The sequence below is a fragment of the Plectropomus leopardus genome, chromosome 13, assembly GCF_026936395.1.
Source record: "Plectropomus leopardus strain MGB_pleo_1.0 chromosome 13, ASM2693639v1, whole genome shotgun sequence".
Taxonomy (NCBI): Eukaryota; Metazoa; Chordata; class Actinopteri; order Perciformes; family Serranidae; genus Plectropomus; species Plectropomus leopardus.
Window position 1 is genome coordinate 25,084,552 of NC_142188.1, and position 12,432 is coordinate 25,096,983.

At 41.3% G+C, this 12,432-nt stretch overlaps 1 protein-coding gene across 7 annotated transcripts in view; it reads left to right on the forward strand.

The window, feature by feature from the left end:
• Window positions 1–12,432, forward strand: part of klc1b (kinesin light chain 1b) — a 31,612-nt gene that overhangs the window by 7,145 nt on the left and 12,035 nt on the right. For 4 of the 7 annotated variants that reach the window (XM_088086133.1, XM_088086137.1, XM_088086138.1 and 1 more), the window contains exons 2-12: window positions 3,501–3,752; window positions 4,112–4,342; window positions 5,115–5,196; window positions 5,843–6,071; window positions 6,195–6,282; window positions 7,410–7,511; window positions 8,071–8,244; window positions 9,458–9,557; window positions 11,599–11,651; window positions 11,938–12,005; window positions 12,324–12,432. In XM_088086133.1, the coding sequence (XP_087942259.1) occupies window positions 3,504–3,752; window positions 4,112–4,342; window positions 5,115–5,196; window positions 5,843–6,071; window positions 6,195–6,282; window positions 7,410–7,511; window positions 8,071–8,244; window positions 9,458–9,557; window positions 11,599–11,651; window positions 11,938–12,005; window positions 12,324–12,432 (1,485 nt within the window). In that variant the 5' untranslated portion in view covers window positions 3,501–3,503. The remainder of the gene's footprint in view (window positions 1–3,500; window positions 3,753–4,111; window positions 4,343–5,114; window positions 5,197–5,842; window positions 6,072–6,194; window positions 6,283–7,409; window positions 7,512–8,070; window positions 8,245–9,457; window positions 9,558–11,598; window positions 11,652–11,937; window positions 12,006–12,323) is intronic. The other 3 variants (XM_088086134.1, XM_088086135.1, XM_088086136.1) reach the window with 2 other exon arrangements.

Sequence of the window (12,432 nt, forward strand, 5' to 3'; positions counted from 1 at the left end):
GTATTACAGAGGTTTTTTTGTCATGTCATCTTCTCCTTGACTCTTCATGCAGCCAGCAAAGCCTCTGTTTGGATAAAGTGCTGGCACCAGAAGGCACCCACACTGCAGCATCTGTGTGCCCTCTGTTACACTGCAAGCTGCAGCCCTACTCTCAGCCGGAGCTTATTATAGGTGCCAAATCCCAACAGTCTGTCCGCCAGAATAATATGTCCCCGTGGCCCTCGGCTATGCATAAAGCAGGCATTATACGCATGTCTTTACTCTGTATGTGCCCATTCATTCAACCCCTGCAGCTGAGTAATTCACAAGACTTGGGTGGAACATAGTTCATGTATTTCATTAAACAACCCCTCTTGCATATCTTATATAACTGCATACATTCTGAATTTGTCTAATTAAACAACTCACAGAAATGCTGACCTATCTCCCTCATGTGATTTGGATACTTCAGCTCCCCTGTCGTGATAAAACATGGCTTAATTTTCACTTTTTATGGCTGACAAGTTGCTAGTAGATGATGCCACAAAGGCATCAATAGTGCAACACATAAATGACTTGTCAGCATCAAGGACGAGGCACTACACGGTCAGACATTGATATCTGTAAAGAGAGAAGGGAGAGAGAAATCTGTCATGTCACCCAGCAGAGAATGCCTCAGATGGTTTATAGTGTGAAGATCATCCGAAATTGAAGCTACTCTCTGACTGGATTGCACCAACGAGGATAAACTTTTTAACCTGGTTTAAAACATGGTTTAATTTTAAATTGTGCTGTACCAAACTTGAAAACAAGCTTAACATTTAGAAAGATTAAATTTAAACCCCTCTTAAGTTTTTACGTTAAACCTTGATTAAATGTAATTCTGTGGCACCAAAACTTTAAACTGTGATCCAGGGTCAACTTTAAACCTACAGTTGAGGAGGTTTAACTTTTACAGTGGCTGCCTTTTTGAGATGGATTGGGCTAAATAATCAAGTTGAGAGACAGACTCAAACCACTTGACTTACATAATGATGATGAATTTTTGTCAACTGTCAAACGTGGTAGTGACGGAAATGCAGCTGTACCACCAACGCGCTATCTCCTGGTGGCCCTGTGATTTTATATTAGCGCCTGTTTCCAGAGGGTGGACGGGGACCTGTTTGACTTGCACAACTCCACTTTTCCAGCAAGCTTTAAGCTGAGCAACGTGTCTTTTTTTCTTTCGCTCTGGTCGATCCGTTAAAACAGCCGGGTCCTGCCAAACAGTCTCTCCAAGCGGTTCTTTTTCACTGCCATTGTCCATTTTCTTTCATCTTCTATGATTTGGCAATATTGTTTCATTGATTGGGCCAACAAGTTTTTCTCAAAGGAGGAAAAATTTGAGCCTCTGCCGAGAACTCAAGAGTACCGTTAAGCATAGCTAGCGTCTTTTTAGCTAGCGAAAAACAATGTAACTTTATTTTGTTGTCGAAAAGCAGACATTTAAACAGCCACGCCCCCCTCCCTGTATTTATTTATTTGTTTAATGTTTTATTTTCAGTATGGAGCTTGCATGTATTAAATCAACTCACTTTAAATTCTGTTTAAATAAATAAACTTGGCTTTATGAAACCAAGATTAATTTGTAATGGTGCAACAGAGCTCTGCTTAATTTTAAATCAGAATTTACTCATTTTAAACCTAGTTTTACTAAACTCTGATAAGAGATAGTCTTATATTAAATTAAGTCTCGTTGGTGCAGCCTAGCGGAAGTGTAGAAGAGGAAAGTAACAAAAGACATGTTGTGACAGTTGCAGCTCAGCCAAACCCTCGGGTTCTGCTTGTGAATTTCAGTTTTAAACAAGCACAGCTGCATCTTTGGCAGACTGTTGTGAAAATATGCTTTAATGCGGCAGCTGCTGCTGTTTAAATTTTCCCACAGTCTCCAGCAGGTTGTAACAGCCGGTTCCCGTTTTCCTCAATCTGCCCAGGTTTCCCTGAGCTACATACAGGGAGTGCAGAATTATTAGGCAAATGAGTATTTTGACCACATCATCCTCTTTATGCATGTTGTCTTACTCCAAGCTGTATAGGCTCGAAAGCCCACTACCAATTAAGCATATCAGGTGATGTGCATCTAATGACATCAACACCCTATATCAGGTGTGCATAATTATTAGGCAACTTCCTTTCCTTTGGCAAAATGGGTCAGAAGAGGGACTTGACAGGCTCCGAAAAGTCAAAAATAGTGAGATATCTTGCAGAGGGATGCAGCACTCTTAAAATTGCCAAGCTTCTGAAGCGTGATCATCGAACAATCAAGCGTTTCATTCAAAATAGTCAACAGGGTCGCAAGAAGCGTGTGGAAAAACCAAGGCGCAAAATAACTGCCCATGAACTGAGAAAAGTCAAGCGTGCAGCTGCCAAGATGCCACTTGCCACCAGTTTTGCCATATTTCAGAGCTGCAACATCACTGGAGTGCCCAAAAGCACAAGGTGTGCAATACTCAGAGACATGGCCAAGGTAAGAAAGGCTGAAAAACGACCACCACTGAACAAGACACACAAGCTGAAACGTCAAGACTGGGCCAAGAAACATCTCAACACTGATTTTTCTAAGGTTTTATGGACCGATGAAATGAGAGTGAGTCTTGATGGGCCAGATGGATGGGCCCGTGACTGGATCGGTAAAGGGCAGAGAGCTCCAGTCCGACTCAGACGCCAGCAAGGTGAAGGTGGGGTACTGGTATGGGCTGGTATCATCAAAGATGAGCTTGTGGGGCCTTTTCGGGCTGAGGATGGAGTCAAGCTCAACTCCCAGTCCTACTGTCAGTTTCTGGAAGACACCTTCTTCAAGCAGTGGTACAGGAAGAAGTCCGCATCCTTCAAGAAAAACATGATTTTCATGCAGGACAATGCTCCATCACACGCATCCAAGTACTCCACAGCGTGGCTGGCAAGAAAGGGTCTAAAAGAAGAAAAACTAATGACATGGCCTCCTTGTTCACCTGATCTGAACCCCATAGAGAACCTGTGGTCCCTCATCAAATGTGAGATTTACAAGGAGGGAAAACAGTACACCTCTCTGAACAGTGTCTGGGAGGCTGTGGTTGCTGCTGCACGCAATGTTGATCGTGAACAGATCAAAACACTGACAGAATCCATGGATGGCAGGCTTTTGAGTGTCCTTGCAAAGAAAGGTGGCTATATTGGTCACTGATTTGTTTTTGAATGTCAGAAATGTATATGTGTGAATGTTGAGCTGTTATATTGGTTTCCCTGGTGAAAATAAATAATTGAAATGGGTATGTATTTGTTTTTTGTTAAGTTGCCTAATTATTATGCACAGTAATAGTCACCTGCACACACAGATATCCTCCTAAAATAGCTAAAACTAAAAAAGCCCCACTCCAACTTCCAAAAATATTCAGCTTTGATATTAATGAGTCTTTTGGGTTCATTAAGAACATGGTTGTTGTTCAATAATAAAATTAATCCTCAAAAATACAACTTGCCTAATAATTCTGCACTCCCTGTAGAAGATGTCGACCATGGTGTATCCACGGGAAGAGAAGCTGGAGAAGCTCTCTCAGGAGGAGATCATCTCCAACACGAAGTTGGTGATCCAGGGTCTCGAGGCCTTGAAGAATGAGCACAACTCCATCCTGCACAGCCTGCTGGAGACCATCAAGTGCCTGAAGAAGGATGAGGAGGCCAACTTGGTGCACGAGAAGTCCAACCTGCTCCGCAAGTCAGTGGAGATGATCGAACTGGGCCTGGGAGAAGCACAGGTAAGATTAGGTGGGGGGAATACAAGGAGGGCAAAATGTATTTTCCTACCTAACGAATATATATCGTTTGGAAACTAGAATGATTTTAGCAAAAAATTCAATGCTAAGTAAAATAGAGTAGGATACAGTTCATATCACACTTGGCAGAAAAAAAGCATGATTCACAATGTAGTACATTTGGAGTATGTGTTGTTTAACCCACACAGTCAAAGCGCTTCTGCTTCCTCATTCTATACTAAGCTTGTGTGATGATCATGATTCATTCAGAATAAGCCCCGGTTTGTTCTCTCCCGCTTTGCCACTGCAACAGTTTGTCCTTGTTAAATGTCATTTCTCTTCAAATGCTGTCTATATCCCAGGTTATGATGGCCCTGTCCAACCACCTGAACGCGGTGGAGTCGGAGAAACAGAAGCTGCGTGCCCAGGTGAGGAGGCTTTGCCAGGAAAACCAGTGGCTGCGGGACGAGCTGGCCAACACCCAGCAGAAGCTGCAGAAGAGCGAGCAGAGCGTGGCCCAGCTGGAGGAGGAGAAGAAGCACCTGGAGTTCATGAACCAGCTCAAAAAATATGATGAAGATGTCTCACCCACTGTAAGTACTGAAAATGATTTCAAACACATCTGCAGTACTACTTTAATTCATTATTTAGCCTATGCAGTGAAATGGAGATGACTTTTAAGTTATTATAAGCAAAATTTTACCCAAATAGGATAGGAAATACAAATCCTGTGTTCTGAGCGGACTTTGAACAGTTTTTATTTTGACTCTGCCTTTAAAGGATTGATTTAACTCTAAAGGGCTGCGAACTGTCAATGATACCCGATACAGGAGAGAAAACAGCTGAATGGTCTTCCAGGAATGAGCCTTTTAGGTCAGGTCCTCATTGATCTACCGGTCAAGATGAATCGCTGCATATTCCTTATTCGTTGTCACAAAAAGAGGCTGTAATAGCCTGTATCTGCTAGTTGTCTGTTGCAGGAATCCATCCTGCCAAGTCTCTGAAGGATCCTTATACTCGTGAAAGCAGCTTTTCCATTTTTTTTCAGCTTTTAACAGGCAGAAATAACATTGATAGAACACTGATGTCACTGCTTTATGCGAACCTCATGGTTTCTAATGATCTATTTAGAAATGAAAACACATGAGACGTGATTGACAGAGCAGATATGTGTGCTGTTGTAGACAAATCTTTTGATGAGCAGGGATGAGTCCAGTTTATCTGAATATGTGGTATTTTTTTGAAAAGCCTCCTTGGCTAAAATGTTTAGAAAGATAAAAACTATGTAACAGTGTTGCCAGATGGCTTTGTGATTCCCGCTGTTTGTTAGAAGGTCTGATTAGCAGGTTTGTTTTCTCCTCTCAGCAGGAGGAGAAGGACCGAGAAACACCGAAGGACTCCCTGGACGACCTCTTCCCCAATGATGAGGAGGAGCACGGCCAAGGAAGTAAGAACAACACAGTCAGAAACTCAACACAACATCAGGATTTTACTCAACCATTAGACTGTAAAACCTGATTATGTTGCATCACTATGATAGAGGAATTTGCTTTCAAAATTTTATAATCATCATTTAGCGTAGAGAGCTATTATTACATGTTTATCCAAACATATTTCAGAACGAATGAAAACAAATGTTTCTTACATTATTAGAACTGCAGTGAGTAAAACAATTGAGACTTTTAGAGCACAATGCAAATGTATGTAAATGCATGGTCAGAATGATATAGTGGATGTTAAACAGGGCTCTTTCAGATAAATTGTCTCAATTTTGTTCAAAGAATTCTGCAACATATTGTCAAAAAGCACACCTGCTTTGAATTTGGGAAAACATTTTTGGTTTGAAAATAGATCCGATTATCTGGTGTCACATCCTTCTTCGAGTAAATTAACCTGATGATGCATCTGTGTCCAGGACACTGTGTGAGATAATGTTGTGTCATGCCACTAAATACTAATTGAATTATTCCCGTAATCTAATTATTTCCTGAAACAACAGTGTTGTTTGTATGTAAATGTAGTTATAATCAGGTCAGAGTTTTCTGCCTCTGACATCCAAGCTGACCTTTGCCCTGTTCCCTTGCACCCCACAGTGCAGCACCAACACAACAGCGCGGCCGTGGCTGCAGCCCAGCAGGGAGGCTACGAGATCCCAGCCCGCCTGAGAACCCTGCATAACCTGGTGATCCAGTATGCCTCCCAGGGCAGGTACGAGGTGGCCGTCCCCCTCTGCAAGCAGGCTTTGGAGGACTTGGAGAAGACTTCTGGACACGACCACCCCGATGTGGCAACCATGCTTAACATCCTGGCCTTGGTCTATAGGTCAGAAATGTTCCCACGTGGGAGCTTTTGCTGGTTCTACTGTTGCTTTCCTTTCTACTTTATACATAGAGCGAGAAACAGTCAGTCTCACCACGTTGTTTCATCTCTTTCTCTCATTCTCAGGGATCAGAACAAATACAAAGAGGCCGCTCATCTGCTGAACGATGCTCTGTCCATCCGTGAGAAAACCCTGGGCAAAGACCATCCAGCTGTAAGACTCAGCCATTGTCATGACAACCATATTTTCATGTTGACGTGCTTTGATAGACCAGATTCAGTCATCTGGTGTTAGTTCTCAACAGGGAGGCAATAACTACAGTCTACTGTATTTACTGTTCTCTCAGTCTGTCTCTATGGATTTTTTTTCACCATTATTAAAGTATGGATTTTTTTTTTTACCTCTGCCTGCAGGCTTTAGAGTAATCAATCACAACTGCTGAATGCCTGCACATACATCTAGCATGAACCAAACCACATTCTGTGCAGTTAGAATCTAATGACCAATGAGAAAACATTCAAGTATACTGCCTGTTAAAGTCCCTTTGTGAACAAATTTGTATAAATCGATTCACACCGTGGCACCACAACACCTCGCAAAGCCCAAAGGAAGCTATTAAAGCTCGGTGCTAGTCCCTGCAGCTCTGTGGGCTTTGTAGTTTGCCTCAAATTGTTACTCTTGTCACTCAGCGTGATCCTTGTCACAGAATAATGAAGCACAAAGGCAGGTTACTAGCATCTTGTGTCATCCAGGTGGCTTCGAGCTTTTTTTAAAGACAACTCGATTGAACAGTACAAATTTTTAGGATTGATAAGTGTTAAGGTAGCAGTAAATTTAAGATATATGATGCAAGACCCCCTCCCACCCAAAAAAAAATCTACAGATTCATACAGAGGTAATCTCTCAGTCACTTATGGCCCACAAGAAGTGCGTGGATGTGTATTTATTTGCAGAGACCTGGCAGCCTGCCTGTATTTTGTTATTTTCTTCTTATTTTCTGTGTCTGGGGTGTTTGTTGTTGTGTACCCCCCACAATGCTCAGGTGAAATCAGGGCTTTATATAAAGGCAGAGTCCAGGTGTCAGACCACAAGAAGCAGGCACCTACCAGATAAAGTACAGAAATAAACGCAACTATAGCGAGGCTGAATGCCAAACGAGAGCAAATGTGGGGATAGCTGTTACTTTCACTTTTGCTAGCGAGCAGTGTTTACAAACATAAACTGACAATCCTGCAAATCACTTTAAGGCTGTAATACTGTGAAGCTAAACTACAATACTTCAGTAAAAACAGAGAAAGGAAATGTCCTTATTCAGGTTTTCTCTCCTTTTGTATGTCCAGGTTGCTGCCACGCTGAACAACTTGGCTGTGCTGTATGGAAAGAGGGGGAAGTACAAAGAGGCAGAGCCTCTGTGTAAGAGGGCTCTGGAGATCAGAGAAAAGGTAGGCCACATCCCTGGATTGCACCGGTAAAGCAGTCCAGAGCACTGCTATTGCGGCCTCATTTTAAGGCTAAACCAGTGAGCAATTAGCTCATTGTTATAAAGTAATTTACAGTGATAACATTTCAAGAATGTCAGTTGGAGCTACTGTAACACCAGCGACTATAAATAGGGGAAAGAGAGCAAATGATTTTCTTAAATTGTCTGTGGAGTTTACGCTGGGGGCCATTCCCATGCCGCAGGAGTTTAATTGAGAGCACAGCTGAAAATGGATGGCAGGCGTTGGGGAGCGAGGCAGAGATGGAGAGAAGACATGACAAAGCTACAGAGCCCAGCAGGGCACAATGAGTCTCTGTTTGCCTGAAAGCTCTATTCTGTTCCCTTTCTATTGATCAGCCTTTTATTAGATCTCCTGAGTGCCTGCATCAGGCAGACGTGCTGCACGGTGAAAGCGGTGAAAGGTACAAAAGGAAGAGATGCACGGAGAAAGCCAAAGGCAATGAGGCAGAGGTACAAACTGAAATATGAATTCAAAACATTTGCTTGTTAATTTCCCTCAGGTCCTGGGAAAGGACCACCCAGACGTGGCCAAACAGCTGAACAACCTGGCTCTGCTGTGCCAGAACCAGGGCAAGTATGAGGAGGTGGAGTACTACTACTGCCGTGCCCTGGAGATCTATGAGAGCAGGCTGGGCCCAGATGATCCCAATGTGGCCAAAACCAAGAACAACCTGGTGAGAGACAAGATGAGACACATCTAATTTTATTGTGCTTCTTTTCCCTTTTCTTCGCAAACCCTTTCACTTCTACACTACGCTTTTTATTTGACAAGAATTACAGTCCCTATCGAGCTGTGAGTGTACCAAGGTAAACACAGGCAAAGTGTCGTTTTTATTGTGAGCAGAATCTCTCATTTGTTCAGTCAGCCTGAGTGGCTCTGTGGGGGCGTTCAGCATGTAAACTGTTACTGCTTTCAGCCTGCAGTTCTTCCACCTGAAATGTCTTTTAAAATGTTCTTGTTTTGATGCGTACACTGCACCTGAATTGACAAAAGGGGCACTTTTATGCTTTTTTGAAATAACAGTTATGAAAGAAGGCTGAACATAATGTCATTCCACTCTTTCAGCATAAGTGTTGTCACAGTCAAGGTTGGTCATATAACAACAAGGGTATAGTTTTTGTTTCAACACTGGGGGGTGACATATGACACGGGTTTTGGGTTCCTTCCCAGGGACATTTTGAATGTCAAAGTATCGTTTATATTATCTGATAACTTAAACTGCCATGCACAATTAAGAAAGCAGCTTAAACTAACGGTCCAGACCGTTTTTTTAAAGTGTGTGACTGCTGATACAGTCTGTAAATAATTTATTTTCCCTGCTGCATGTTGATGCAAAAATACATTTGCCAGTAATTATCTTAGTTGCATATTACTCCAGCAATTAAATAAATCCATGACATGACCATTTTAAGCTGAATACTTTCTAATTAAGCTTCTGACACAAAGTGCCTATTAGTATTATTATTATTATCGTTATTAATGATATTATTATTAATACTGTTATGTCATAACACAACACAAAATATACCACTATTATCATTATTTTTAACTGAAGACAGTTAATTGATATATTAATCGTATAATAAAAAGAATAGCTGATCGATAAAACATTATCATTAGGCGCAGCCCCAGCACCATGCCACTAGTCCTTTGTCTGCTGCTTTGCTTCCTTTCTCTCCTGCTTCTCTCCTGTCTCTGCAATGATGGAGAGGCTCCATGGAGACAGTAGAGGAGGCTCTGTGGTACTCTATCATTACTCATGAGTCACAGTGCACAGGAGAAGTATGCAGACCGACTGCTCCTGCTGTCTCAGGGGGCACATTATGAGTCAATAGGCTCATTTGATCCAACACTAAAATGTGCTTTCTGTTCTGTTTCTTCCTCAGGCGTCCTGCTTTCTCAAACAGGGGAAATACAAGGAGGCTGAGATTCTGTACAAAGAGATTCTGACTCGTGCTCATGAGAAAGAGTTTGGATCTGTTGATGGTAAGGTCTCATATTAGATAATGTAGCTGACAGGTTCGAAAGCTTGTTTCTATATTGTTGTATTTGAGGTTTTTTTTTCAATCAGCCTAAAAACACAATAAATACAAATTTATCCTAAGAAAAATGGTGGTGGGTCACATCAAACTTCTAATAAGGCTAGATTTTTTTTTAACCTCTCCTCCACCGTCACATCTTCCATCTACTGTTTGTGTCACACCACGAGCTGAGTGAATGCTGGGTAAAAAGTGGACGATATTCTAAGCAGCGTGCCAACCTTCACCACTCAGAGGATTCTCTAACAAAGACTCTCAAAACAAACTTTTTCAAGAATAAAGAACATATTTGTCTGAAAGATGAAATTTTTGCAATTTTCTTCTCTTTTACTTGGAGTTTAGCTTTTTGTTGTCTTTCCTCCAGGGAAGAGATTGATTGCTTTGAAAAAGGAATGAAAGGGATTTGGCACAATGCACCACTCTGACGCTTTTTCTTTCTGAGAGGTTTATTTTTCATGTGTCACTTAACTTGACAATAGAGGCTCTGATTTCTTTGAACCTGTTGGAGAGTTGAAGGTTAAGGGAAGCAGCACAGCAGCATTATGCAGCAACAGTTTGTGTCTCTGAGTATGAAAAAAAGGTTTATGTTTTATCATGAGCAAACGGTGTTAAATATCTTTTAATTTTAAATTATAGGGGCTATGTTTGTGTTTCAAATGCATAGTGAAACATATACTGTGCAGGATTATTCTAAAACGCAATGTATAGACCATACAGAAGTAATCCCTCTGTCATCAGTTATGACCCACGTTAAGTATGTGGTGGTGTATTTATCTGCAGCAACTCTGCCCTCAATTTTCTTATTTTCTCTTTATTTTGCTGAGTTTGGGACATTCCTGAATAGCAAACTTATAATGAATCCTCTGCATGAATAAACAATGATGGTTACTTGTAAATGTTTAAGCAAAGTACATAGTATCTGAAAAATGGTTTGTCACTGTCTATATATAGCATTTATAGTGTTGTCTGTATTGACAAATATTGACGTGTTTCTTTATTCATGTGAGGAAGAATCTGCAAAAATGTTTATGAAAATATTAAATTGAAAACCAAAATGAGTTACTGTACTTCTAAATAAACACAGAAGCATTTTTCTGAATGAATCATTTATATTATTAACAGATTAAACTTTCAGCCAGTTTTAGGGACTGCGTCCACTAAAGCTTTTTTCCCCTGCGGTCAGCATATTTTCAAAAATTCTTTGCCATGGAAATGCCACAAATTTATGCTGCGCTGCAAAATTCTTTAAAAAAAAAAAAAAGAAAAAGAAGTTCAACTCTGGGTAAAATGCTGCACTTATCACTTTTTAATGGGCTGTTCAGTCAGGAGGAGGGACAAATATCACAGGGACCAGCTTTACTTGTACCAGTGCTGAACAACAATGGAGGAGAAACATGTTAATATACCATGTATATATTAATATATGTTTTCTCTCATGAGCCCATGTAGACCGATGGGTCCATCTTCCTACATAATTCAGCCTTCCCTTCATCCAGAGCATGCACTCTGCCTCCCCCTGACATTTTTACTTCCGTGGATATTCCGTATCATATCATCCAAAGCATCTCAGGTGAAAAAAACGCCCCCAAAGCGCTCCCAACTGGACATTTCCTGCGGAGCGCCTGGCCGATTCAGTTGGGGAAAAAAGCTCTCTTGTGGACACAGGGCCTTATAATATTCAAACTCATGGTTGAAACAGACTGTCTGTACCAGATCTCAGGATTCACCAACCTTAGCTTAATACATAGTAACAATTTAAAAAAACATTGTCTCCCTACCAAGTCACAGGTATATTTGACAGACTAATAAACAAATTGTACCACTAAGTGACAGATTTCCTTGTCGGTAGCATCATATAACAAGCTCAGCCTGCATCATGAACAGTTCATGGTTGATTCATTTATCCTCCTGATGGTCAAGCTATTTTCTAGCCTTGCTTTACTGTATGTAGACCTCTCTGTACACCTCTCCTGTCTGTTTGTCTGCAGCTGAAAACAAGCCAATCTGGATGCATGCGGAGGAAAGAGAGGAGATGAGCAAGGTGAGGGCTTTGTGTAATCATGTCATTCTGAAGAGCAAATATGAAAAGCACTGCAAAGTAAAAGAAAGTGAAGGTTGTGAGGTGGTAAAACAGGTCTTTTTACTTCAATTCCTGGAGAGTGAAATACAGTCCTGTTATTCAGAGCACTTGCCCTAACACGCACAATATCAGCCCTGATATGCATGTAATAGTTTTATGTAAACACAGGAAGAAAGCTGATGATCCAGTTCAAATCACCACTCCCCGTCACGCTCTCTTCTTCCTCTTTTCTCTCATTTACTTCCAGGGCAAGCACAGAGACAACACTCCATACGGAGAGTACGGCGGCTGGTACAAGGCCTGCAAGGTCAACAGGTGAGGCGGAGCGTGATAAGCATGTTTTTACAACTTGTACATAAATAAAGGTGTGTTAAAGGCCAGAGATTAATTGTTTTATTCTTTTATAAATGTGTCAACTCAATGTATTGTAGAACATCTTTTGGTTTTTCTGTTAAAATGACTAAATCTGCATACAGTTTCAAGTAGCTTTCTCAATAATTCAGGATTTCTTTATTTATTTATTTATTTTTTGCATTTTCTTACACAATTGTACATAGCACTTAAGTTTGCTTTGATCAATTGGTTCGCCTATAAATAATGTTTTTGTAAATATCAGTGCATCTCATTGTCCAGCCCTACAGTGAACACCACCCTGAGGAACCTGGGGGCCCTGTACCGCCGACAGGGCAAGCTAGAAGCTGCTGAGACCCTGGAAGAGTGCGCCGTGAGGTCTCGCAAGCAG